General features: G+C 33.4%; 1 protein-coding gene, 1 long non-coding RNA gene and 1 other non-coding gene across 7 annotated transcripts; all 3 read right to left on the minus strand.

The window, feature by feature from the left end:
* Nucleotides 1–2,927: 2,927 nt before the first annotated feature.
* LOC107939007 (uncharacterized) lies at nt 2,928–6,450 on the minus strand. The gene is made up of 2 exons (XR_005922382.1): nt 6,319–6,450; nt 2,928–3,217 (listed from the first exon to the last, which is right to left on the minus strand). It is a non-coding gene; the product is annotated as an uncharacterized lncRNA (long non-coding RNA).
* A 372-nt stretch (nt 6,451–6,822) lies between these two features.
* LOC107926688 (ATP-dependent DNA helicase DDM1) lies at nt 6,823–12,080 on the minus strand. Of its 5 annotated transcripts, none has more exons than XM_016857627.2 (16): nt 11,924–12,080; nt 11,636–11,722; nt 11,096–11,356; nt 10,931–11,008; nt 10,255–10,607; nt 9,982–10,171; nt 9,684–9,859; nt 9,250–9,319; nt 8,968–9,157; nt 8,662–8,757; nt 8,482–8,576; nt 8,270–8,389; nt 7,843–7,962; nt 7,648–7,746; nt 7,447–7,551; nt 6,823–7,326 (listed from the first exon to the last, which is right to left on the minus strand). In XM_016857627.2, the coding sequence occupies exons 2-16, from the start codon at nt 11,702–11,704 to the stop codon at nt 7,090–7,092; spliced, it is 2,259 nt and encodes a 752-aa protein (XP_016713116.2). In that variant the 5' UTR covers nt 11,705–11,722; nt 11,924–12,080; the 3' UTR covers nt 6,823–7,089. The 5 variants fall into 5 exon arrangements, with proteins under 5 accessions (XP_016713116.2, XP_016713141.2, XP_016713147.2 ...); XM_016857652.2 differs by having other exon boundaries at nt 11,636–11,713; nt 11,924–12,064; XM_016857658.2 differs by having other exon boundaries at nt 11,636–11,713; nt 11,824–12,058.
* An 8,696-nt stretch (nt 12,081–20,776) lies between these two features.
* LOC121224788 (small nucleolar RNA R71) lies at nt 20,777–20,882 on the minus strand. Its single transcript, XR_005922533.1, has one exon. It is a non-coding gene; the product is annotated as a small nucleolar RNA R71 (small nucleolar RNA).
* Between the last annotated feature and the right edge of the window lie 5,881 nt (nt 20,883–26,763).

A 26,763-nucleotide genomic window follows, 5' to 3' on the forward strand; every position in this document is an offset into this window, starting at 1 on the left:
TTTTATTTTAATAACAAAAGCATTATGTTTATAAGTATAATAGTTTGAGTTTAATCTCAAATAACTCTATTTTTTCTCACTAATTATAGAAAAAAAACTATGTGTTCTTATAATTAAATTTAAATAAATTTTATACTATAACAGGTTAAAAAAAATAGTCATGCTCACATTAACATTTTTTTTTGACACATAATATTCTCTATTTAAAGCACTTATTTATAATTTGAGTAAATTACTCTTTTACTTCTTTGGCCTTCTAATTTTTTTTAAGTTATTTTATGCCTTTTGTTTAAATTTTTTTTATAATTTTATATATGTTAAATATAAAGTTGATTTTAAATAAAGTATCTCCTTATTTTAAGATTTTACTTGATTGAATTACACTTTAATGTTATAATATTAAAATTAATGAATATTAAAATGTTAAGTTCAGAATATAGTTAAAAAAAGTCACATATTAATAATATTTATCAGATTAAATTTATATTCCTTTTTATAATATAATAAGATTTAATTACATTCCTTGATTAAATAGAGCAAAGAGAAATATAAAATTAAAATAAATGACAATTTTAACATTAAAACAAATTAGTTTAACAATATATATAATGAATAACCTATAAGAAATTATTAATAATATTATTTAAATTTTAATGTATTAATATTAATATTCAAATTATGATAAATTTTTGTATTATTTTTAAAATTGAATATTTTGTAATTATATTACATTTTTAATTTATTAATATTTTTTGAAAAAATCGATTAAAAATTAAACAAAAATTAATATTATAAAATTATAAATTTAATATATACAAGCTATGAGATGAAATAATATTCGCACCCTAATTTTATGATGTTAAACCATACACGATGAAACATTTTATGTTGATAAATTATTCCTTTTTTGCAAGTCGGTATCAATTACAGGTCCTCTTCATGGACTGCAAAAACTTTAATTTAAGAATGTTATTAGAAATCATTTCTCAAATTAAAATTTTGCAGATGCTTTAGGATTAATGTTAAAAAAATATATGATTTTTAAAAATGTGAATCTAAACACTTAATTTAGCATAATTGTTGCTGTTAGAAAATTAAAAGTGGGTTTTCAAACAAAATCAAATGTCTACACTAAAATGAATATTATTAGATCTTTTGAAATGATAATTAAGTAAATTAGTTTTATTTTGAAAATATATAAATATGTCATGAGAGTTCATTTTGAAACTTTTAAATAAATTTAAAAATAAAAATTTTCCTTCTAACAATTATTTTATTTTAATAATATTAGAATTTATTATAAATAGATTATAAGTGAATAATGGTTTACATTTAAAAAAATTTCTAAAACATAAATGTATACCTATTATATAAACATGTAAAAATGAAATTATTTAAATGAATATAAAAGATGACATTAAATGTGTGAATAAAGTAATTTCGTTTTTGAGAAAAAATAAAAGAAAACACTTCATTTTCTTATGAATTATTTGATTTATCAAAGATTATTAGGAATAAGTTGAATAGTATTTAGAACCGAAAGCCGAGGCTGTTTTTTGTTGTTTGACTAATAAGGCAAAAGGTCAAGGGTGGAAAGCTGATGTTTTGCAGGTTTAGCGTCGGTCCATTATTCTTTTTTGCATGCATAAGTTAACTTTCATCATTAGATATTAATTGATGAAAAAAGAAAGTTTAAACCAAGTTGCGTGGGGGATAAGCATTGATCCATGATCCAAATGGTTCCACGTAGGAGAAACAAAGAAAGATAGGCGCTGGTGCATTTCCCAGCCATGACGGACCTTTTGGGTGGAGACAGCAGCCACGTAGCCTCCACATTCACCATTCACAACAAACAATTCATTGCTTCTTCTATCGGGCTTTGCGTGTATGGTTTTATCAAGAGAAAAATGGAAAGTACTGACCAAATATAAATTTCCCTACTTAGAGTTCCAGAAATGGCTTCACATTGACAAAGGTAATAGAAATTTCCTCTCCCTTTTCTTCACCAGTTTCTGTCGACAACTTCTCAAACGTATGGGAAGCAAAATACCAAGCCATATAGCCATAATGGATAGCCAGTAGTGCCTAAAATAAAGGGATAAATACGATAATAACATTAGCATAATAAATGCAATGGCCCAAAAAGTAGCCACACCTACATCAGTCCTGCATCAAGCCAACGGATTCTCATCAACAACATAGAAAACCAATGTAAGACATGATATGTCCGAAAAAGAAAATTGTACTCAGTAGGAATTATAATCTCTGACTGGCACTATACTTATTATAAGTGTAGTATTATATGATATAACTCCAGTTTTAGTAGTAATAGTCAAAGATCACCAAAAAGCTTCAATCAAATTTTAATTAAAAGCAGACTGTCTGGTGAGTGGACAATAGTTACGCTATTCAAGGGCTTCTTAAAGCAAGATGACATGGTGCGTGCTATCTGCATCAGGATATTGCACTTAGTTATCTTGCACCTAAAGCAGTTAATTACTGCAATTTGGTCCTAGTACATCCCATTTCAATTCAACAGCAGTATCTAAGTACTAAACCCATGTATGGGACCAAATGTGGGTCATCATAGCTTGTTTACCCCTAAAATGAGTATTACCTCTTTCACTAGTAAGCAAGCTAGATAATTTCATACAATAAAAAATGGGATTCAAAAATTAACTAAATCCATAATCAGATCACCGTCAGATAAAAAATACAGTTAGACCATTGTGACTAAGCATCTTTCATTGACCTTGCTGTTGTAACTCAAAAACTTAGGAGCTAAAAGAATGACAATTAGGAATGACCTAATACTCTTTGTTCAATTGCATGGAATCCATTGATGGACATTGGCATAACAATGACTTTCTAATAGCAATAATCAAAAGCCTGAAGAAAAAAATATGTGCAGTGACTACCGTATAACATCACAAAAAACCACTCGTGTTATATTCATGGTGTCAAAAGTTGGCTGCTAAATGGCTAGACACCACAAGTAGAAATCTACCTCATTTGAAGTGTTTTGAGGAATTTCAAGTCACCCTAGCTGGAGAACAACCAACTCATCAAAAATGTAAGCCCCTTTCAAAAGAGAAATTAAATGTGACCAACATAAAATTCATCCTTCGGTTGCCTTAGACTCAAGTATTACAATTTCAGTAGTGAATCAAATATGCTCTCACTTCAACAAAGATAAATTCCACTTCAAATGCTAACCCTGGGATGAACAATAGAATTTTAAACAAGAATCAATAATTTTTTGCAAAGTTACAAGCTACACCAATGCATTTAAAGAACGTCACGGAAACCACAATGTTCCACAAGCTCAAGTACTTGCATGACCCGATTGCTGAATAGGGCAACCATCAATTATCCTTCTTAGAAGCTAAACGTGGAGATTTTCTCACTTTGATCGATTTAATAATTGTCAATACTACCAGCAATATGATGATGGAAGTTGGAACAATACCAAATTTCAAATCCACTCGGTTTTTATTATATGTGAAATTACTCTTTTATAGAGAAAAAAAATTGAAATATATTTTATATGTTAGAATTGTGTGACCCAAATTCTAAGAGATTGCTTGCAAGTCAAGTTAAACAAAAATATATTTTCTTTCTAGAAGATTTAGTATTTATTAGTATAATATATTTAGCATTTATTAGTATAGTTTATTTGACTTACTAATTTAGCCTATAAATAGGCTCCTTTACAATCTTAGAATTAAGAGACACCCATTAGATTAGAACTCATAACACATTCAGAGAATTTTGTGTTTACGTTTGAGGGTTCTTTGTTTTTTGGGTTTTCGGGGTTTAGTTTTTATCTCCATCTTTTGTACTCTTCATTCTTTAGCCATTATAGTAAAATTATCTTTGCCCGTGGTTTTTTATCCTCTTTTGAGGGGTTTTTCCACGTTAAATTTGTGTGTTCATCTTCTCAATTTCTTCTACTATTTTTACTTGTTCGTTGCTTATTCGGGACGATCCTAACAAGTGGTATCAGAGCTAGTTTAACTTTCATAGATCAGCCCGTTCAGAGATGGCAGCAACAAGGTTTGAAATTGAGAAGTTCGATGGTGAGACAAATTTCAATCTGTGGCAAGTTCGGATGATGGCAATTCTAGTTCAAAATGGCTTGAAAAAGGTTGTTACAGGGAAAAAGCCTGAGAATATAAATCAAACAGAATGGGAAGAGCTTGATGAAAAGGCCTTGTCTGCAATCCAGTTGTGCCTCGCGAATACAGTATTGCAGGAGGTATTGATGGAGAAGACCTCATTCGCCTTGTGGAAAAGGTTAGAAACTCTTTATGCGACTAAGTCTCTGGCTAACCGTTTAGTGTTGAAACAACGTCTATTTACGTTTCGCATGAGCGAAGGTGAGCTTCTTAAAGATCACATCAGTCAATTCATCACTCTTTTAAATGATTTAAAGAACGTTGAGGTTCATATTGACGATGAAGATCAAGCTATGCTGTTATTATGCTCTTTACCCTCTTCATACAAGTCTTTCAGAGAAACCCTGATTTATGGCAGAGACAAACTCTTGTTCGAAGATGTGAAGGGTCATTTGTTGAGTAGAGACAAACTCGACAATGAGTTTGGTTTGAATAGCAAAGCAGATAGGCAAGCTTCCGTTTTGGTAGCATCAAAGAAACGAGACAAAAGGTGTCGCTATTGTAAAAAGTTAGGTCACCTCAAAGCAGATTGTTATAAACTGCGAAATAAAAAAGCTGCTGAGAGTAACGAGGAAGATGTAGCTGGTGCTAATTTGGTCGATGAAGGCGATGATGATTTCTTGTTAGTGTCAACGAGCGATAATTCCAAGCTTACGTCTGAGTGGATCCTAGATTCAGGATGTTCTTTCCACATGTGTCCTAATAGAGAATGGTTCTCCACATACAGTTCAGTTGAAGGTGGAGTTGTGCACATGGGAAACGATTCATATAGTAAAATAATCGGTATTGGTACTGTTAAAATTAGGATACACGATGGGACGATTAGGACACTCTCAGATGTCAGGTATGTACCTGATTTACGAAAGAATTTCATCTCCTTGAGTATTTTAGACTTGAAAGGATGCAGAATCAACATCGAGTCGAGCGACATTAAAGTATCTCGTGGAGCTCTCGTTTTGTTAAAAGGTAAAAGAACCGGCAGTCTTTATATTCTGGAAGGTTCTACAGTGACCGGTGAAATCGGACGTCCCTCGTCCGTTACGGAGTCAAAGTCAACTCATTTGAAGCGGAGGCAACTTGGTCATAGGAGGGAAAAAGGTATGACCGTTTCGTTGAAGAGAGGTTCTCTTTTGGATGCAGGTTTTGAAAAGTTAGGGCATTGTATTCGTGAAAATCAGACCCGGGTTAGTTTTGATTTGGCAGTGCACAAGTCGAAGGCTAGAAGTCTTCCAGCTTCTAAGCATAGATTCGACTCAGTTAATTCCCTGCATAGTTCAAGATAGGCCCGTGGCGGGTTTTGGCAAAGATGGCATTGAAAGAATTTGTGTCAAGGTGGAGATTGTTAGAATTGTGTGACCCAAATTCTAAGAGATTGCTTGCAAGTCAAGTTAAACAAAAATATATTTTCTTTCTAGAAGATTTAGTATTTATTAGTATAATATATTTAGCATTTATTAGTATAGTTTATTTGACTTACTAATTTAGCCTATAAATAGGCTCCTTTACAATCTTAGAATTAAGAGACACCCATTAGATTAGAACTCATAACACATTCAGAGAATTTTGTGTTTACGTTTGAGGGTTCTTTGTTTTTCGGGTTTTCGGGGTTTAGTTTTTATCTCCATCTTTTGTACTCTTCATTCTTTTGCCATTATAGTAAAATTATCTTTGCCCGTGGTTTTTTATCCTCTTTTGAGGGGTTTTTCCACGTTAAATTTGTGTGTTCATCTTCTCAATTTCTTCTACTATTTTTACTTGTTCGTTGCTTATTCGGAACGATCCTAACATTATATTTCTGATTACAAACCGAACAAATAAGCAAGAAGTGATATGGAAAAGGAAAAGGAAAAGAAAAATTGGAAAAAATGATATTATTACTTTTTCAAATTTCCAACCCAGCAAATATTATACTTATATTGACATTAATTTTCAATTCAGAGAATATAAAAAATATTTTATTAGATACTGGAGTTACAACCAGTAATTGCAGAAAAAATGTTATTCCTATAGAAAAATGGAACCTATGAATAATCCTATAAATAGGTAAATTTATACATAGAAACACGCAGATAAAAAAATGCGAAATTTAGAAGTAAAATATTAAACAAAATAGGAAAAGGAAAAGAAAAATAAATCGTACCAAGAAGTGATATGGGGTTTGGGAGAGAAGAGGATAAGAGCAGGGCATTTGTTTTGGGACCTGATCTGGTAACCTCTGAGTTGATCAACGAGCTTAGAACGAGTTATCATTTCTCGAAATCGGAGATATTTCTTCTCCGACCTCTGTAACCAAACACTCCTTGCTTCTCTCCCAACAGAAACAAACAAGCTCTGTTTGGGTTTATTTTTCCTGTTTTATAGATGGTATTGGAGACTTTCTTTGCGATTAACTATGTATGATAATTACAACTGATCGCATGGATGAGGTACCGAAGCCTGCATGCAAGTATTTGGGCTTACATGTGAATTTTCGCTGATTTTGGTGCGGAGAGTTACCACAATATTTGATTTGGGTTCAAAAATCGACCCGGATTTAATACGCTTCTCCATTGGTATAAATCCGCAATATTTCTTTTATTATTATTATTAGCAAAATATATAAATCAGCCTTTAATTTCATTTTCTTTTTTAAAACTAAGAGACAGATCGCAACAGATTTCATTGATTCATAAATCCATAAATTGAAATTCACCTCAAAATGACAATTTGCTTAAAGTTATAGGTTGTTAAACAACTAATTAATCAATAACCGATGCTATCTAATTCTACTTTGTAAGTCTACCGCCGGCATTTACAAAATCAGCTCCCTCGGACATTCATATAATCCATGGTTCAATGAAAAAGAGAGCTTTTCTTTAGAGCTATATTTCAGCTTGACCACAAAAAATCAAAAGAGGTAGTCGATGCCCATTTAACTGTTGAGCGTTGAGAGCATGCCTCCAGTACCAGTAGGTAGCACAACCTCCCAACCAGGGCCTTTGAGGGGAACTGCATCAGCACTAGCCTGGGCCTTCTCTTTATCACTAGTATCAGCAATAAGGTCGCTGCGATCAAGAATCCTCTCAAGATCCTCATCACTGATATCTGTCTGAATCATCTTGTCCTCGGCAGTTTCTTCATCCCGGAGTAGTGCAAGTAGATCTTCTTCCTGAAAGGTTTCTCAGGAAATCAGTCTGCATCTAACATGATAATCTTTCACAAGGACAAAGGCATTGGTGAAAGATCCAAGAGCAGGTAGTGAGAGAAATGGATGGATGATAAAACGAACCTCAACAAGATCATTACTCTGCTTCCGTTCTTGGTGGAACTGCCCTTTTCCAATCACCACATGTTCTAGCTTCAACTTACTATAAGCTCTTTTCAAAATGCGACACTGTTAAAAACCACCTCTCAGTTTTTCTCAATCTCGATGGGCAGTAGAAATACTTACCAAAAAGGTCCACATATAGAAAAGAGAAACAGTGAATACCTCAACAGATTGTGCTGTTGCAAGTCTGTAAACATGAACAGGTTTGGTTTGTCCAATGCGATGACATCTATCCATGGCTTGCAAATCCATTTGTGGGTTCTGCAGTAGACAGTCAACATAACAAATTAGGCTTTAAATCCATTAACATTTCAGGAATCACAGAACAAATAAACACGAGAAATTAGCACTGAATACCCAATCACTATCATAAAGTATACACGTATCAGCTGCAGTCAGGTTGATACCCAGACCTCCTGCCCTTGTGCTGAGAATAAATATCCTATAGTCACTGTTCACATCATTGAACTCCTGGATCTATTTGGAAAAAGAAAAACAATACAAAGTAGCCAGTTAATAAATACAACTAATAAGAAATCCAAAACTGCAACATGTCCCATGAAGCACATACAGGCAGAGAACATAATTAAAAAAGACTAAAAGACTAACGGGCTCCTTCGGGGACACTTGGGAAATTTTGTTCTTATGAAAACCATACTACACAGATGAACTAATTTCTGAGCAAAACATGTATATTTGCTCGATGTAGTTTCAATTTTAAGCTGATTTGAAAGAACTAAATCAAATTACAATGTATATACAGTACTCATGACTTCATACATACCTGTCTTCTCCTTTCTTCTAATTTCACACTACCATCAATCCTACAAACATTAAATCCCTTTTCACTAAAATAGTAATCCATTATATCCAGAACCTTCGTCCACTGGCTAAAGATGAGAACCTGTTGATGAAAGGCAGGGAGAAGGAGTAGACAGCTTTTAGCTTAAATAAATCAACGAGAAAACATACAAACTAAGAGAGCTTATAACATAACTTGTGTTTACGCTCAAATAACCGAGTCAACAACCGTTCAAGCAATTGAAATTTCCCACACTGTTCGACAATCTGCTCTACAGGTGGATAAAAATCTGTCACAAACAATAGAGCAGGGTAAGTGAAACTGCCAAGTATTCTTTCAGAACAATTTTTCAAAAAATTTCACAAGGAAGGTACATGATCCATCAAAGGCAGCTTCTAGGAGATCTGGATGGTTGCAATTCTTCCGAAGCTGAATCATCAAATTGTTAAGCTTCCCTTTCATACCACATCCTGCAGCATTGCAATGTAAACTATCATACAAATTGCAACAGAATATAATGCAGAATGCTTATAATTAAGATTTTGTGTTTATCAATCAGCAGAGTAATAAAATTTCTGAATATCGATCTCTTAGTTCCTCTGCCTTTTCCTTGTTTTCCTCAAATTGAAATGTTAGTAGTGGTGCTTCTAAGATCAAAACTCAAAGCTGATCTAATATACCCGAGTCACCCCTATCTCGTAGATGTGATTCCAAAGTTTTATTAAGCAAATGATCTTGGAAATTCCTTTGGTACTCAGTCAGCGAAGCATATAATATGATCTCTTTTTTACGAGGGAGCATCTGCTCCACATCAGATTTCATTCTTCGAAGGAGAAAGGGGCGCAATATAGCATGGAGTTTAGCTACCACCTGCAAGTAAAAAAAAAGGGCCAAGAATTGTAATTAATTTATAATTCTTGTTTCAGAGGTAGGGGAAGGAAAACAGTCAGAAAGGTGCATACTTGAGCCCTTCGTTTCTCTTCCATTTCTTCCTTTGACACCTCACCATTACTTTTTCCCGAAAAATCAAACCTAAACATTTAAACCATTTCATAAATGAAATAGCAGTAGAACAACGCAGCAAATATCATCCAGCAAGAGGAAAAGCCAAATGGATCAATAATTCAAAGAATAGAAACCCTAAAAATGAACATCATAACATCCCTGCCAGCAAATTTTAAGGACCTAAGAGGCCAAAAGAACTAGAGAAGAGGACCATGGTTTTCAAGATATGCACTCAGGTTAACATTAGAAATCAATATAGTAAGCTAAATGAGTAATTCTGGAAGAATAGCCCATGATTATGAATGTCACAGGGCAATTACTAGAAGTGGAACCTTGACAATGTAACTAGTAAGCTAATGTGTTAGTTCATACCATATTTTAAACAACATACCATGACTCAAATTCTTCATGAGATTGAAAAATATCAGGCAAAATGAAATTTAACAAAGACCATAGCTCTGCCAAATTGTTCTGCAGAGGTGTTCCAGTTAAGAGGAGCTTATTGCCAGCACGCAAGTGTTTCAATTCTTTCACTAATTTGCATTGGAAGTTTTTCAATCTGTGCCCCTATAAGAAAAAGGATAACAGTTTGAATGGATCATTTGCGCATCCACAAGTTTCAAGTTTTCACGTATATAGAAGTAAAGCCAGACCAGGCTATAGACAATCTGGGATAAAATACTACTAACCTCATCAACCACAACATATTTCCACTCATAATGCCTCAAAAATTTCTTTGCATCATTCATTGCCATCTCATAAGAAGTAACAACTACTGGAAAACTGGGGCCAATTACTTTAGGCATGTGCTTCCTACGAATCTCATCCCTTTCTTTCTGAGTTCCATGATAAATAATGGCATTAATTGAGGGCGTAAACCTATTTAACAAGAGGAGAAAGAATAATTAAAAGATGAAATTTGAATTTATGCTTGTATACATGAAACATACAGCTGATTTTACCTTGCAATCTCATTCATCCAATTAGAAAGAGTCGACAAAGGAGCAATAATCAAATAAGGCCCATCCATCCCATTTCCTTTCAAATGTGCAAGAAAAGCAATCGTTTGAATTGTCTTTCCAAGACCCATCTGATCTGCAAGGATCCCATTTAGCCCATTTTGCCATAAGGAGATCAACCATTTCACACCTTTAAGCTGATAAGACTTCAATTTTCCACCAGTCAACAATGGTACAAGTTCTCCCTGCTCCTTCTCATTTTTTTCCTCCTCAGTCAAGTTTTCATCTTCAGCGTTCTCAGTCTCTCCCTCTTTAGATCTTGTAAGCATTGCTGCAACTGCCCTCTTGACCTTCCTCTGGAAAAAAAAAGGAAATCAAAGAATAGTGGCTTAATACCACTCAAGGTTTCAATTTAAATTACAAAGATCTCAATGTTACCAGTAGATCAGAAACATACCTGCATACTAACAATGTTCTCAAATAAACTATTGTCATACAAGAACTATTGAATTAAACCAAATTGTTACAGAGGGAACAGGAGAACTGAATAATTTGCATACATTGCAAGCCAAGCAATAACAGAAGAAGAAGAAAGAATAAACACAACTAATTTTGTGATAGCATGTATATAATATGTAGGCATTCCATGTTGACAGGGTAAATAAAGCAGAAAGAATACATTGTTGTACTGGTTAGCAGCTCTTCTTTTTGAACCTCGACCTCTCTTTGTCTGAGCAGCTTCAGGCTTAGGTACACTCTACCAATATTATAACAGATGATCAGAAAAAACCAGACCAATTAAAATAGTAAAAGTGCACGCAAAAGAAAGGTGAGAGCGGAATACAAATGTTATGTCCTCCATCTTTTCAAGCAAAAACTCTGAGTACATCTGGGTTTGGGTCAAAAGCTCATCCAATCTAGTAAACTGAGTATCATTCAAGTGCACTGACTCTTCAGGCTCCCCTTGATTTATCTCCTCTTTCAACCGAGCTTCCCTTAGCTTCTCTTCTTCCTCGACCATAGCCTCTGATAAAAGAGAAGTATCTCCATTTTTGGCATCTAGAACTGTTTCCTCCTCCAACTTAGTGATTTCCTCTTTGCACTTCTACATTTTTGTAAGAATAAAAAAATATTATATAAAAACAAAAAGTAACACTTTTCAATCCTCAAAAACCTACATATGACCTAAAAGTTTGTTTTAATACATAATAGAAGATCATATTTGAAACTTTCTGTCTTCCTTTCAACTTTCTTAGCTTACATTTTTCTTCATTTTCTCAACGACTAAACATAAGCAGTGAAAAACACTAAAACCTTTCAAACCACAGGGAACCAAAACCCTAGCGGGAACAAAAAAGAAGAGATAAAGTATATCCCAACAAACCTCATCTTCGAGAACCGAAGTCGGTGATTCAGCAGAAACGTCATTTCCCTTTCCATTCTCAGCCCCCATTTTCAAACCCTAAATGTCCTTACACCAAAAACAAAAAAAAATCAATAAAGTGAATATAAAAAAGGAAATAATCAAATTCTAAGAGATTAAAACATATGAACTAAAGCTTCAGTTTCAACCAAATACAGAAACCAGCCTAGGGTTTTGAATCGTCGAAAGCGAAGTAACGCCACTCCAACAAGTAAAAGCACGAAATGTATAACAAAGAACTCAACATACAGTGAAAGAGCTTCTACTCTCAGCGAGATACCAGAGAGAATCGAAAGTCGGAAACGTCGAAAAGGAAAAGCGAGCAGAACAGAGTGGAGCAGAGCAGAGCGCAAATGAGAGTGAAATTTATTTCGACACGAGTGGAGCACTTAAAATAAACATTAATTATGTTTATTTATTTTCTAATTGACTGTCTTGGTAGTTTGGGCGGGAAAATGAAAGTTTGAGAAATGCCCCTAAGTTGTGCCATAAATAACACACTGGACTGAAATCTGTTTCTCATTCTTGGAAGGGTATTTTAGCCAATGTAAAATTCTTCTGGGCCTAGATTATGTGGCCTTTACTGGTAGGTTATGGGTTCCCAAAATTGGGGCATGCTTTGTGCCTTCCACTATGATTTTCTTTTTCCTTTTTTAGACTTTCGAGGAGCGGTGTTGGATTTCAACTTTCTAAATGATCTTTTTTTTAATTTAACTTTTCAAATTATTTGATTTGATTAATAGTAAGACTGTGCGTCTCGTTTGATAGTAGATATATTTGGCTTTTTTCTCCATATGATTTTATTGGTTTATGTTTATTTAGGTTAATAGGAACATAAAATAAATGCTAAAATTATAATTATTAAATTATAGATGCTTTCTAAAAATCAAGATCATTACCATATATTAGAAGATTCAATCTCGCGTTCACAAGCTTGAGATTGAGAAGACCTGATATCTTATTTAGGAGTTTGAGAAGATCTGATATTTGATTTTTCTTCATTAATAATAGAAAGTTGAAGAATTGATTAATCATTATTACTTTCTGAAATCTTTTTCTTGAAAAAAAATTCAACCTTTTTGTTAACCATAATTTAATCGAAAAACTTGAAGACTGTAATAATATATTAAACAACAATGTATTGGGAAAAAGAAAAAAAATAATAAGTCAAATAAAAAAACATAATTTATGCAAAAATGTTTACCAAGAGGTCTTGTACTTAAGGAGCCGAAAAGAAAATAATTTGTATTTTTTTTTACTTTATACTCTCAATATTGACATCAAACTCCTTTATTTTTCTCTTGGCAGTGTCAAGACCTTATCAAAGCAAGATAATTCCTCAGCAAGACATATAAATCAAAATAAAAGAAGTCACTAACATAATATGTATGGATATAAACCAAATCAATTAATTCTGAAATTTAGCTTTAAATCTTATATTAGACCCTTAAGTTTAGTCTTTCAAGACCCATTGATGGGCATCGAAACCACCAAATATAAATTTCTAAAATAAAATAACAGTAATAGCATTATAGAGCGGTAGGGTCGAATCCACAGGGACTGACTATCTAACTTCGCCTTTTTCTATGATCAGATTCGTTGTCGCAGTCACAGTCGTGCCCACGACCTGTGCGTAATAATGCTGAAAGAATAAAAATGGGAGTTTAAATTGATAAATATAATAAAATAAGGAAATACGAAGTGTAATAAAATAAAATAAAATAAAAGCATAATCGAAATTTCAAAAATAAATTTAAGCAAATAAAGTAAATTGGTAAATAAAATATTTTTAAGCTTAGCTTTAGCCTCAGAGTACTCTAATCTTGAATCAATCCTTTAAATAGATTTTCCCTTCCAAGCGATAAATTGGTTATAGCAATCGAGGATCTCTCAAACCACCAACTCTTCCTCTTATAGTTGATCCCGATATTATCTCACGATTACTTTGTCGCAGTGATGACCGCGCTAAAGCTAAAAAGAGTTTAGTTAATCATGGAGAGAATTATGCTTGAAAATAAATGGTTTAAGTAGAATTGTGGAAGATGAAAAGGGGAAGGGCCTTGGAAGGTAATAAAATCAAAAATGTTGAAAGAAAAAAAGAAACAGAATATAAATTGTAGAATGAAAGTCACGCTGGAAAGGGAAAGAAAATAAATGAATTTGATTAATTCCAAAAGTCAAGTGTGTCTTTAATTAGCTTAGCCACTATGTATTTATATATACTTCAAGTGCTAAAATTTAGCTAGACTTTTCCTAAATATTATTACTAAATAAATCAAAATTTTAAAAATTAAATTTAAACTAATTACAGAGTTTTAAAAAAAATCCTTCAATCTTTATCTAACCACTTTTTTTAAATCTTCAACCCTTCAATCTTTATCCAACTAATTTTAAATCTTCAATCTTTCAATCGAGCCCTCCTCTTTACTTTTTGTTCCAATTTAGCCCATTTTTGTAAGAGTTTGAATTCAACGCATCAACTTCATTCCTAATAAGAAAAACCCCAATTTAATAGCACTTTATCCGATAATTAGTCAAAAATAAATATATTAAAAATATGAATTTATCTTGCTATCACCCATCATACATTAATATTTTATTATTATTAAAATTATATAATTAAAAACTGAAAAATACTTTGTTAATATAAAGTATAACATTATGGCTTGGCGAATTATATTAAATAAAATTTGGTCAAAGGAGACGAATGTTATACAATATAGACATCAAATCTAAAATACATGATAATTTATATATATAATTCAAATATCTAAAAATTTCTAGGGGGCAACCACCCCTACGCCCTTCCTAGATACATCCCTGGATTTTTATGATTTGTAATGTTGAGAAGGGAACTATTGAGCATATGGTCTTGATTTGTGGTTGAGTTAAGGGTGCATAGTATGAGGTATGTGTTGGCTTGAAAATTAGAAGGGAACATATTAGATCATTGGATTTATGGTTTTATTGGTGATATTATCAAAGAAGAATAAAGAACAAGAAGCAAAAAAGTGCAACAAATGAGTTTGTATTAGCTCTATCATTCAACAAGAAAACAATACATTGAAAGTTAAATGCATCACCAAATACTCAACTAACCCACTAAGCTATCTTGAAATTTAAAAAAACATTACTTGTACATAAAGGTGTCCATGGGCTAGGCCAAAATACAAATTTAGGCCCGATTAGTAAGCTCGAACTCGACCCAACCCAAAAAACGGGCCTAATTTTTTATCCAAGCCTAATCCAAATTATATATGCTAAACTCGATCCCAACCCAACCCATATTGAAAGAAAAATAATAATGAAATGAAACCTAAAAGGCCAAAACAAATAAAAGTTACTAAATCAAAACAAACAAAGAATAGGTCTAGGTAAACATCACCAGACAGATTCATCAAACTTGAAATAATTCAAGTAAAAACAAACTAAAGGCAGTTTAGATCTCATTTGGAAGGAAAAAAAGTTTTATATTTTAACCATGGCTAGTACTAAAATAAAAATCAGCTAATTCATAATAAAAGCAGAACCCACTGCATGATACAATTTTCAACACAACTCGAACAAATATAATGTACATAATATAATTACAAATTCTACAATCGCCAGCAACCCTTACAACATATATATATACACACACAACATTTCAGCTAACATTACAAAAAAAAAGCATTAAAAGCAAAGTATTACAATGGAAAACAATACAGATAGACAATGTATATTAAATAATAAAATATACATTGTCATTACCATTACACACTTTCGAAAAAAGAATAGAACATACGATTCTTGAAAAACCAATTTAGTATAATGTACACGAGGTATTATAATGGAAAACAAAATAGACTATACATAATAGAATGACAACAATGGTCATCGATCGGATCGAAACATAAATAGAAAAAAACAACCAATCTTATTGCTTCAAAAAACTTATTTTATTTGTTCAAAGGCAGAGCTTTAAAAACATAAACAAAAAAGTAGAGAGTTGAAAGAAAAAAAGTTCAAAAAATGGTGAAAATGTTTGCGGCTGAGAATGGACTAAAAGGAGACTCAAGGCTTCAAGCTATATCAAACGTCATAAGGGTTGTTACCTTCGGGTTCTCAATCAAGGTGTAATCTCGTACTTCACCACTTCGCAGTGTCATTTCGCAATTCACCACTTTGCGATGTTGTTTCGCAGTTCATCTCGCAACTTGCCATTTCGCACTTCATCATGTGTTTAAGCTGCTGCATTGTTGACCAACTTGTAACACTTCTCATTGGCCTTTATGCTACAAACACCAATATTGTTTCTCAAACTCTTGAACTTGTCTGATGTATATTCGGTTCCATTGTCTGATTTGAGTATCTTCAATTTGCAGCTAGCTTTATTTTCAACAGATGCTTTGAACTTCCAAAAGACTTTTGCTACTTCTAACTTTAGCTTCAAGAAATATACCCAACAAAATCTTGTGCAATCATCAATAAATAGAATGAAATACATGCTGCCACTCAGAAATTGAATTCTCATAGGTCCATACACATCAGTGTGAACCAAGTGAAGCTTTTTAGTGGCTATCCAAGCCTTATTAGCTGGAAATGGAAGCATAGCCCGCTTTCCAAGTTGACATACTTCACAAATGCCACTTTGATGTTCAAATTTAGTCATATTCTCAATTATTTTTATAGGTTTTCAACTAAATTATTTTTGGACAACTGACTTAGAGACATGTAATTAACATGGCCCATTCTCATATGTCATAACTTAGTTTTATCTACTGAGCTTGAATAGACTTTAGAAGTTGCTAATTTTTATTCCACAATAAAACTTCTATCAGACATAGAAACTTATACAAGTTCACATCCACATGGATCAAGAATCAAACATTCTTTATCTTTAAACACAACTGAATAACCTCTTTCAAGTAGCTGACCAACGCTTAACAGATTTTGATAAATTTCAGGTACAAAAAAAATCTGAAACAAGCTTTGTACCTGATGGAGTGTTGATTAAAACATCTCATTTCCCTTCTACCTTGATGTATTGACCATTTCCAAATATGATTCTGTAGTTGAAACTTTTGTCAATCTTTTTAAAACTACTTGCATCTAAGGTTATATGATTAGTACAGTCACTATCAATAAGCCAATGCTTTCTGATGTTGCTATTGGTTGCAAAATAAGAGGTAGTGAACATCAACTCCTCTTGAGCTTGGTTCCCGCCAGCTGTTTGAGCCTGAGCATTATGCTGTTGTGGTTACCCTTTGTTTTTGCACACCCTCTCTATATGGCCAAACTGCTTACAGCTCTACATTGAATGTTTGGCCTGAACCAGCAATACCTCTCCAAGTGATTGGTCTTTTGCAGTGAGATCATGGTGGATATTTCTTCTTCATACCATCTTTTCTTGGATTCTATTTCTTCTCTATCCAACTTTTCTTTCCCTTGTAGCTTGATAAGCTTGAGCCTTCCTTATTTCTGGCTTGAAAGGCTCCTTTTGAATACTTCTCCTGTCTAGAAGCTCTTCTTTGCTCTTGAGCATATATAGCATTTATCAGCTCGGATAGGGAGATTATTGATAGGTCTCTTGAGTCTTCCATGGAGGATATTTTTGACTCATACATCTTAAGAAGTGTTATAATAACCTTTTCAATAGCTCTACTGTCACTGAATTGATAGCTTAATGTTGTTGACCACTACTATGATCCTAACTAAGTATTGCTTCATTGTCTCAGCCTATTTCATCTTAAAATTTTCAAAACCTCTCTTGAGATTGATGAGTTTTTGCTGCCTAGTATTCTCTAAGCCTTGAAACTCCTCTTTCAGCTTATCCCAAACTTGTTTATAAGTCTCACAGGTCATGATTCTTGTGAAGATAACATCTGAAACACCATTTTGTAAGTATGTCATTTCTTTATGCTTCTTGGCACACTCCTCACTGTGTTGCCTCATTTGAGCAATAGTTGGATTTGCTCTCAAAGTTGGTGGTTTAATGCCAGCATTCACAACCTCCCATAAATTGAAAGCTTAAATATAAGTATTCATTATGACTACCCAAATGTGGTAGTTCTCTCCAGTAAAGATAGAAGGTGAAGATGGTGAAAAACTTGCTAAAGATAAATAAAAAAAAAAACAATGAAGAAGCAAGACAAATTCTTTCTTTCTCGACAAGAAACTAAAAAAAAAACAATGACCTTTAAAGATTAAGGCTCTAGATACCAATTGTTGGTGATATTATCAAAGAAGAACAGAGAAAAATGAGCAAAAAAGTGCAACAAAAGAGCTTATATATGTTAGCTCTATCATTCAATAAGAAAACAATACATTTAAAGTCAATACATCACCAAATACTCAACTAACCCCACTAAGCTATCTTGAAACTTGAAAAACATTACTTGTACACCAAAATAAATCAAATAAACATGCCATTCATCACCTAAGCATATCAATGCATCAGCTAACTAAGCTGTAAATATAACAAAACTAAGTTACAAATGAACTAAATTACTCTACCATGCAAGTCGATGAAACCTACATGCACCAAGGCTTCAGTTGCATCTCGCCACCTACGAAGACATCTCGTACTTTGCCACTTCGCAGTGTCATTTCACAATTCACCACTTCACAGTGTCATTTCGTAATTCATCTCACAGCTTGCCACTTCGTGATTCATCATTTGTTCAAGCTGCTACATGATTGTCCAACTTGTAACAGGTTAATCGAGATTATAAGTAAATTAAAGCCAAATGATAAGATGAAGACCAGAATTACATATACCTATTGGTATATTTGGAAAGTTCGATGTGAAATTGCACTTGGTGAAGATAACCTAGAAGTGGGTAAGATTATTCGAAGAATTAAGTTTTCATCTTAGAAGTTCATAAATTGTAAAGAGTCTAATGGTGATGATTATAACTGTAAAGAGTTTGCTCATAAAAATGGGGATATTTGGACTAAACCCGCTCAGAAATGGGTTAACATCATCTGTGATAAAGCTTATACAAATGATACTAAAAGTGTAAGCATTTGAGCAATTAGGAGAAACTCAAATGGTGTGTTTCTTGATGTTGTTGGGAAAAAGAGAAAAGGTTGGTTTTGTAATATGGCTTGAAGCTTAAGTGGTGGTTGTTAGCATTAAAATGGTGGTGAAGAATGGATGGATTAGGGTGATTATTGAGAGTGACCCTTAAAGTGTGGCCACTAAGTTTGAAATATAGCCGTCTTATGGAAATTGGAGGTTGAAGCTGATCTTTCTTCAATTTAGTTGACTAGCAACTAACTTGTCTAAGATTAAAATTAATTAGATTAAGCGAGGAGCCAACAAGGCAACTGACTAGATTGCAAATTAAGCTCAAAGTGAGGTGTGATACAATGGTTAGACATGTCAACTACCATCTTGATTAGTGGTCATACTTAAGGATGTACTCTCAGCTCCTCCATCGGTGTAGTTCTCTCTCTTGATTTACAGTGAGGAATTTGAGACTTTCTTATGGTTATGCTTGCTGCAGATGTAGTAAAACATACATACATACATGTATGTATGAAGACATTTCGTATCTATAACATGAATAAAAACATATTTCTTGAAAACAAAAATAATTACATGAAAGGCTGATTCATAAAAATGGTTAAATTACATGAATAAAAATAAGGTTATATTTAAGCAAAGTTAAAACTCACACTTGGAAAATGATAATGGATGACTTGGGGTTAAAACTGATAATGAGATAGAGCACTGGCACAAAAATTCCATCACTTGACGTTGCACCAAGGAATCCAGCAGATGTTCCCACAACTATTTTCCAACCTACTCAAACAATGATTAAAATCGAGTGAATCAAACAAAGTGACCGTGAAAAAGATTAATCACATAAACAGATCGAAAAATTCATCATCAGTTGTTGCATAAGATAACTGGCCAGACATGTGCATAGGCAAACTTCCCACATTGCTAGAGGAAGTTGACAACTCTAAAAAGAAATCCCTTGTGTTTTTAACTATTTCTTTGGGAACTTATTGGTTCCTTTTGTCTTTCAATAATCTCTTTGCAATCCCCACACTGCTCATAATAAGAAAAACCATAAAGACTATCCATACTAAGATTGTCAATCCTCTTCTATTGACTTTAATTTTAGCCATTTTTGGCTACTGTCTGACTTATTAAAAATGAAGGACTATAACTGACTTAAAGTATTAATTAGATATTTAATTGTTTAGGTTAAAATTGATTTAGTACTCGCCTTCATTGGGTATGATCCTTGGAGTACTCACCTACTTTGTTGTGAAATCTATATTACAACTCGACCAGTATACTTGCGGATACCGCCTCATAACTCTCTCTTTTATAGCAGTATTCACACTCTAGAAGTTAGTACATTCAGAGGCGGTAAGTTGTTGGCGCCATTGTCAGGGAGGCAACATCACTAGATTGATTTTAATTTTCACATTGCAAAAGAATAATTAAGAAATTTCTCAACTATAGATACAATTTTATTTTAGTATTATTAATCTTTTTTTTCTAGGTTTGGTGTATGACTCGGAGTAGAGGCACACCTATTGTAGCAGCCACAGATCTAGAAAAAATAATTCGAAGAAATCGCCTACAACAGTAGAAGCAACAAATGCAGTATCTACCACCACCAGTTGTAGTTAACGTACAACGTGACAATCCATTATTTCGTGATGTTGAAAATAACGCCTTAGGAAACCTACCAACACCACAATTACCTTCAAACATCATATGGCTCGGAATAAGAGAACTTTACAGGACTATACCCACCAAGTTTAGATATGGTTCAAGAAAATATAGCGAGGTCAGTAGTCACAGCTAATAATTTTGAGATCAAACCGGCAATGATACAAATAATCTAAAATAATCTGCAGTTTAGGGGCACTATAAGAGAAGACCCTAATCAACGATTGAAATAATTTCTTCAACTCTGTGATACTTTTAAGTATAACGAGGTCACTGATGACGCTATTCATCTTCGGTTTTCCTCTTTTCTCTGATTGATAACACCTTTTCTTGGTTAGACTCGAAAGCTCTAAGATCCATCATGACTTGGGATGATCTTGCTGGAAAATTCTTACAGAAGTTTTTCCCGATCAGTAAAGTAGTCCAATTAAGAAGATATATTACTTTCTTTAGATAGATGGAAGGGGAAAGCTTCTATGAGGTGTGAGAATGCTTCAAAATGTTGATTCAAAAATGCTCGCACCACAGATTTCCTGAGTGGATGAGATTGTAGATATTTATAATGGGTTAGATGCAAACACAAGATCTGGATTAGACGGAGCAGCAAAAGAAGCCCTTATGAATACGACGTAGAGGATGCGTATGAAATTGTTGAAAATATGACATTAAACTCCTGTCAGTGGCCAACTTAATGATTCACATATGGCTAGAAACCTGCTATGATCAAAGCTATTCAAGAGGATGATAAGCATCAGCAATTAATGGATAGACTCACCTGTATTGAATCTACTTCGACACCGTCTATGCATGGAGGAGACAAGCCACTATTCCATTATATCAATAATCTTACTGAGGATATAAATTATATTAGGACTAGGGTTGGAAACCCTTATTCAAACACATACAATCTCGGCTGGAGAGATCACCCGAACTTAATATGGGGAGGAAACCAATGAGGAGGTAACAATTCAAATAAAGTTAAAATACTAATTACCAACCTCCTTATTTGCAGAAATCCAATGACAAAACCGACCCAAGCGACTATACCACATGTGGTTAATCTCTGGATAGAATTGAATGAGAGATGCGGTCAATGAGAACAGATGTCAATGAGGTGCAGTTTGAGTGCACCAACTCAACAATAACATTGATAAGCTCGAGGATCAAATGAGCCAATTGATAAGCATGATGGGCGATATCAAAAGACAAATTGGGACATGCATTCCCAGTAACACGGAGGATAATCTATTTAAGGAAGGTAAAGACCATGTGAAAGCTATAACACTCCGATTGGGCAAGGTACTAAGTAGCCTAGAAATACCTACCTTAGAGGTAACTATGGATAATACTGATGAACCTCAAGGCAATTCTCCAGAAGGGAAAGACGGGCCTAAACCAGAGGAGGAGAATGCGCCAGCGACTGAGACATGAAAAAAGACACCTAAAGATGTTGAAATCACAAAATTCTCATTTCCATAAAGATTAAAAGAAAGAGAAAATTAGGATAAAGATAAATTTGTAAGTTTTTTTTTAATTTGTTTAAAACCTTAAATGTTAACCTACTTTTGATCGAGTTAATTGAGAAGGTTCCTAAGTACGCCAAGTTTTTAAAGGAGATGATGGCAAGGCGTAAGAAAATAAAGGTAGGAGAACAAGTTAATTTAAGTACTTCCTATAGTGTAATTATTTCCAGACAAGTACTACAAAAATTGAAAGACCCGGGTAGTTTTACTATTCCCATAGAAATATAGAGTATTCATTTTAATAAAGCCTTATGCGATTTAGGAGCTTGTATTAATTTAATGCCCTTATCAATTTTTGAAAAACTAGGGTTAGAGATTATTAAAGCAACTCAAATAACATTGCAATTGGCTAACAGGTCTTTAGTACACCTAGAAGGGGTACTAGAAGATGTGTTAGTCAAGGTGCAAAGCTTGATTATTCCTACAGATTTTGTAATACTTGATTTTGAGGAAGATCGTGAGATACCAATCTTACTAGGAATACCTTTTCTAGCCACTTCTAGATCCACTATTGATTTAGAGAAAAATGAGTTGACAATGAAAATTAATGGTGAGACTGAAACCTTTAAATGTGGCTATCAACTGAACGAGGAAAATAAGAGGAAATTAAGGGAGCATTGCAATAATTTACCTATTTGTGACGTTCCCAAATAAAGGGAAATGCTTTATTTGATGAATATAGAGAGAATAAACAAGTTTAAGGAACAAGACAAATGAGCAAGGGCGGAATGGCACGAAGGATGGTGGACCAATATTAATAGAACAAAAGGATCGTCCATGGGTGAATTGACAATACTGCTGGATAAATCTTAAAATTTGTGAATTGCTGCATGATATTTGTAAATTATTGTATATATAACTAACCACGTAATTTAGATTTTAACCTTTATTTAATATAGGTTTATCCTTAGATTAAAACATCTTTAAGATAGAGTTCTGGGCCAAAACAGAGTCATTGTCGTGACATGACAATAGTAAGTCGCGACGTAGCAGACAATCCCTGAGAATCTCCAAACTAGCGGATGTGTCGTAAGACGGAACCTATATGTCGCAACATTGCTGCAAGTTTTTGCTGGGTTGACCCGACCCATTGCGCAAAAGATTAATTGTACTCAATTTTAAAACCTTTAAAACCCCATTTTATAACCTAAAATCATATTTACTCTTAATTAAAACACTCTTTAAACCCTAATCCCTCAAATTCTCTTTAATCTTTTAATACTTCTTAAACCCTAAACCCCTAATTTTTTTCAAGTTTCCTTTCATAAACTTCTCAGTCATACTTGGTGCAATGAGGAACGGGAACATCGCAGGGAAGCAAGGAATTCAAAAATAAACTTTGACTATATACTTAAGGTTAATGGTTCCTAAACTTAAACTTTTTATTATTTTATTGAATTCTTTGTTTAAGGTTGAAATACAATGCCTCCTAGAAAAGTTAGGCGAACCATGAAAACGAAGACATTGATGGTTCAAATTTCCTCTAATTTTCCAAATCTGAATGTTAAAAAGTATTTCAATGACCTTCAAGAAAAAACATTCATTTAGGGAAGAGGATTTGATCCATCGATGATCTTGTGTCAAGAAATATGACCTTTGGTCAGGTATCGTCGATGGGAACATTTTTGGACAATCCCAAAAGATAATGTTGTGGTCTCCGTTGTACAAGAATTCTACACATCTTTACAGGACCATGAGTCTTGAAATACTAAAAGTCATATATGGGATACAATATTTGTGAGATGGAAAGTGGTACGAGTAACCCCTCGAATAATTTGTGACTTCTATAATGCTCCATACAACGAGAACGATTTCATTGATGAAACTAACTTAGAATATTTTAGATACATCGATATGGATAGTATTATAAACTTTTTAACTGAAGGAAGGGGTGAATGGAAGTATCGCGCAGGTACAAATATCCCAGTATCTTTTCATCAAGCCATTATGTTTCTTGAAGCTAAGATGTTGATTCAATTCATTTGGACATGAATTATACTTACTTTAAATGTTTCTAATGTTAATAATTTTAGATCAGTTTTACTCTATGCTATTTTTCAAAAAAAGAAGGTTTATGTTGGCAAATGGATCCACCAGAACATGGGACGATGCATTAGTAGCCAGAAGGTAGGAGTGTTCTTTCCCTATCTAGTGATGAATTTATTCAAAAAGGTGGGTGTACCTATGATCTCCACTGAGCAAACGTTAAAACCATTCCGAAGCATTATCAGGGACACTTTATTCCAACAATACATCGAGTTATGGGCCAAATAGATAAAAGACGGGAACAAGTAAAAACAAAAAAGACAGCTACACCCACCTCGTCACAAAGGTTGGCATGAGCTTAACAAGATGTTGGTGAGAGTAGTCATCCAAGGTGAGATTGGATGATTCAGTGGATGCAAGAATCATGGCAAATTTTTTCAAGATTTTGCGAGGCAAAACAACATTCGGGTTCCCAATTATACACTTTGTAACAACCCGTTTTCAATGAAATCAGAATAGTGGTTTTTGGACCACAAATTTGAAGTTATAACTTTTATTTTATTATTATTTTATGGTGTATAGCATGATAGTATTACCGTATAAAAATTTTGTTAAGAAATTTTACCGTTTACATGCTTAATTTGATAAAAAAAAGACCAAATCGCGTAAAGTGCAAAAGTTGAGTTCTAGTAGCTAAAGGTATTAAATAGCTATATAAATTTAAATTGGAAGTACTTATATGGTAAGTAGACCACTTAACTTGATAGTGGATGTACATGACTTGGCAATTGTGTAAATATTAATGTTTTAAAGGTTAATTAAGTAATTAGTAAATAAAGTTAATAATAAATGAAGCAAATGAAAAAGTCATCATCTTTTACTTGTTTCAACTGAAACTAAAATGGAAGATTAGCCATGGAAGAAGCTAGGTTCGACCATATTCACCTTTGCTAAATTGGTATGAAATTTATCTCTTTCTTATTATTTTTACGTTTTGGGCATCGTTGTAGCTTAATCTAGATAACCCGAGGACTTATTTGTGAACCTGTTAAACTATTAGGGTTTTACCATTGACGAATAGATATGATTTTTGAATTTTAATGGTAAAAAATGAATGGTTGTTGTTAGATAAATAACTTTTGTAAAGGGATTTTTGGTGAAATTGTCAATTAAGGGTTAAATTGAAAAAGGTGATAAATTCATGGTAAAATTTATGATTTTGTGAAATATATGGGCAGCTATTAGTATGTATAAAATTTAGCTAGGCTTGGGTAGGGGTAAAATTGCATGAATTTTATTTTCGGAGCTTAGGGACTAAATTGCAAAAAAATTAAAAGTATAAGGGTAAAATGGTAATTTTTCCAAAAAATGTATTGGACTAAATTAAATGAGAAATATATTAAATTGAGTTAAATTTATCCATATAGATCCAGTTAGACCTCGAACGGAGATAGATCGGGGTAAAGAGAAAGTCTCGGATTAATTACCTCTGTAGCTATGTTTACTCGTCGAGGTAAGTTCGTGTAATTAAATTGAGTATTTATATGTTTTAATTGAATTATATGCATATGATTCGTATAATTGTCATGTATAAATATCGATCGCATATCCGACGACGTACGACGATTACCGAGTCCCATTTGAACCTTAGGAATTCGTAGGATACAAATGACATGCCATTAGGGATTACTGATTACAGCTCGTGAGAGCTTACCGATTCTCAACTCGTATGAGCTTATCGATTACAACTTGTGAGAGCTTACCGATTCTCAGCTCGCAAGAGCTTACCGATTTATAGCTAGCGAGAGCATACCGATTCATAGCTCGTATGAGCATACATGTACAGGAATTGACGGATTACAGTTTAGCACACTATGTATGAGCTCTCTTGAGTATCCAACGATATTTTGAATGATTCAACGGGCAATATTCTGTTACAAGATGATATGAGTTCGGTACGAACTATTACAAGTATATACATGAAATATATGGAAATGATATTACATGACATATTGAAACATGAAATGAATGATACATGTATATGAAACTTGCTTAGTGGTTATGTTCATCCATGTTTATTGGCTATTATATGTGTTTTACATGGCTAACATGTTGGTGAATATATTCTTAGGCATTTGGCCAAATTGAGTTGGGATATGCTATGTTTACTTACCTAAATTGTGACTAAATGGTAAGTTAAATTCTATGTTCTACGAACTTACTAAGCTTAAATGCTTACTCGGTGTATTTTTTGTGTTTTTAGTGAATTGAAACCTCGTTTGGGTTGGAAGCTTTTCGGAGCTATATCACACTATCCATCGGCTCATTCGGTACTTTTGGTTGGTTTAAGTTTGGTTATAATGGCATGTATAGGTTATTTTGGCTAATGTTGGCCTATATGCTTTGTTGATATTTTGGCCATTTGTTTGGCTTGTGTTTTGGCATTTTGATGATAGAATAAGTTCAGTATATGGTATGTAAATATTTGATCTCTAATGGTTGATGAATAACTTAGTATGGTTGAATTATGGAAGATGAAAATTGTAGCATGATTATACATATTGAATATGTTCTTTGTGATAGGATGTAATTGTGGTAAATTGGTGCTTTGGTGCAAATGATTTATATGGTCATTTGATGCTAGTTTTAGTTTGGATTTTTGGTACCAAATGGTATGTTTTGTTAAGTGATCTACATGATAAGTTTTGGTACAAATATGCATATATGTAAGCTGAACAATTAGTTATATTAAACACATGATTAGTCATATTTATAAATTGTTATTTGAGGTGCCTAAGGGCATATTGGTTGTATGTGATCATACCATTTGTATAAGGCATGATTATGCTTGTTTTGGATGCCTTATTATAGCTTGTGTATATGTGCATTGTTGGGTGTAGGTA

This window comes from Gossypium hirsutum, chromosome D12, assembly GCF_007990345.1.
Source record: "Gossypium hirsutum isolate 1008001.06 chromosome D12, Gossypium_hirsutum_v2.1, whole genome shotgun sequence".
NCBI lineage: Eukaryota > Viridiplantae > Streptophyta > Magnoliopsida > Malvales > Malvaceae > Gossypium > Gossypium hirsutum.

Excerpts from the sequence above, each read along its gene's own strand:
- LOC107926688 (XM_016857627.2), bottom strand. The coding sequence starts at position 11,704 with ATGGGGGCTGAGAATGGAAAGGGAAATGACGTTTCTGCTGAATCACCG. Across the intron at positions 9,158-9,249 it reads AAGAGAAACGAAGGGCTCAA|GTGGTAGCTAAACTCCATGC; the intron begins GTATGCACCTTT and ends TTTTACTTGCAG. Across the intron at positions 7,963-8,269 it reads TAGAAGAAAGGAGAAGACAG|ATCCAGGAGTTCAATGATGT; the intron begins GTATGTATGAAG and ends TTTTCCAAATAG.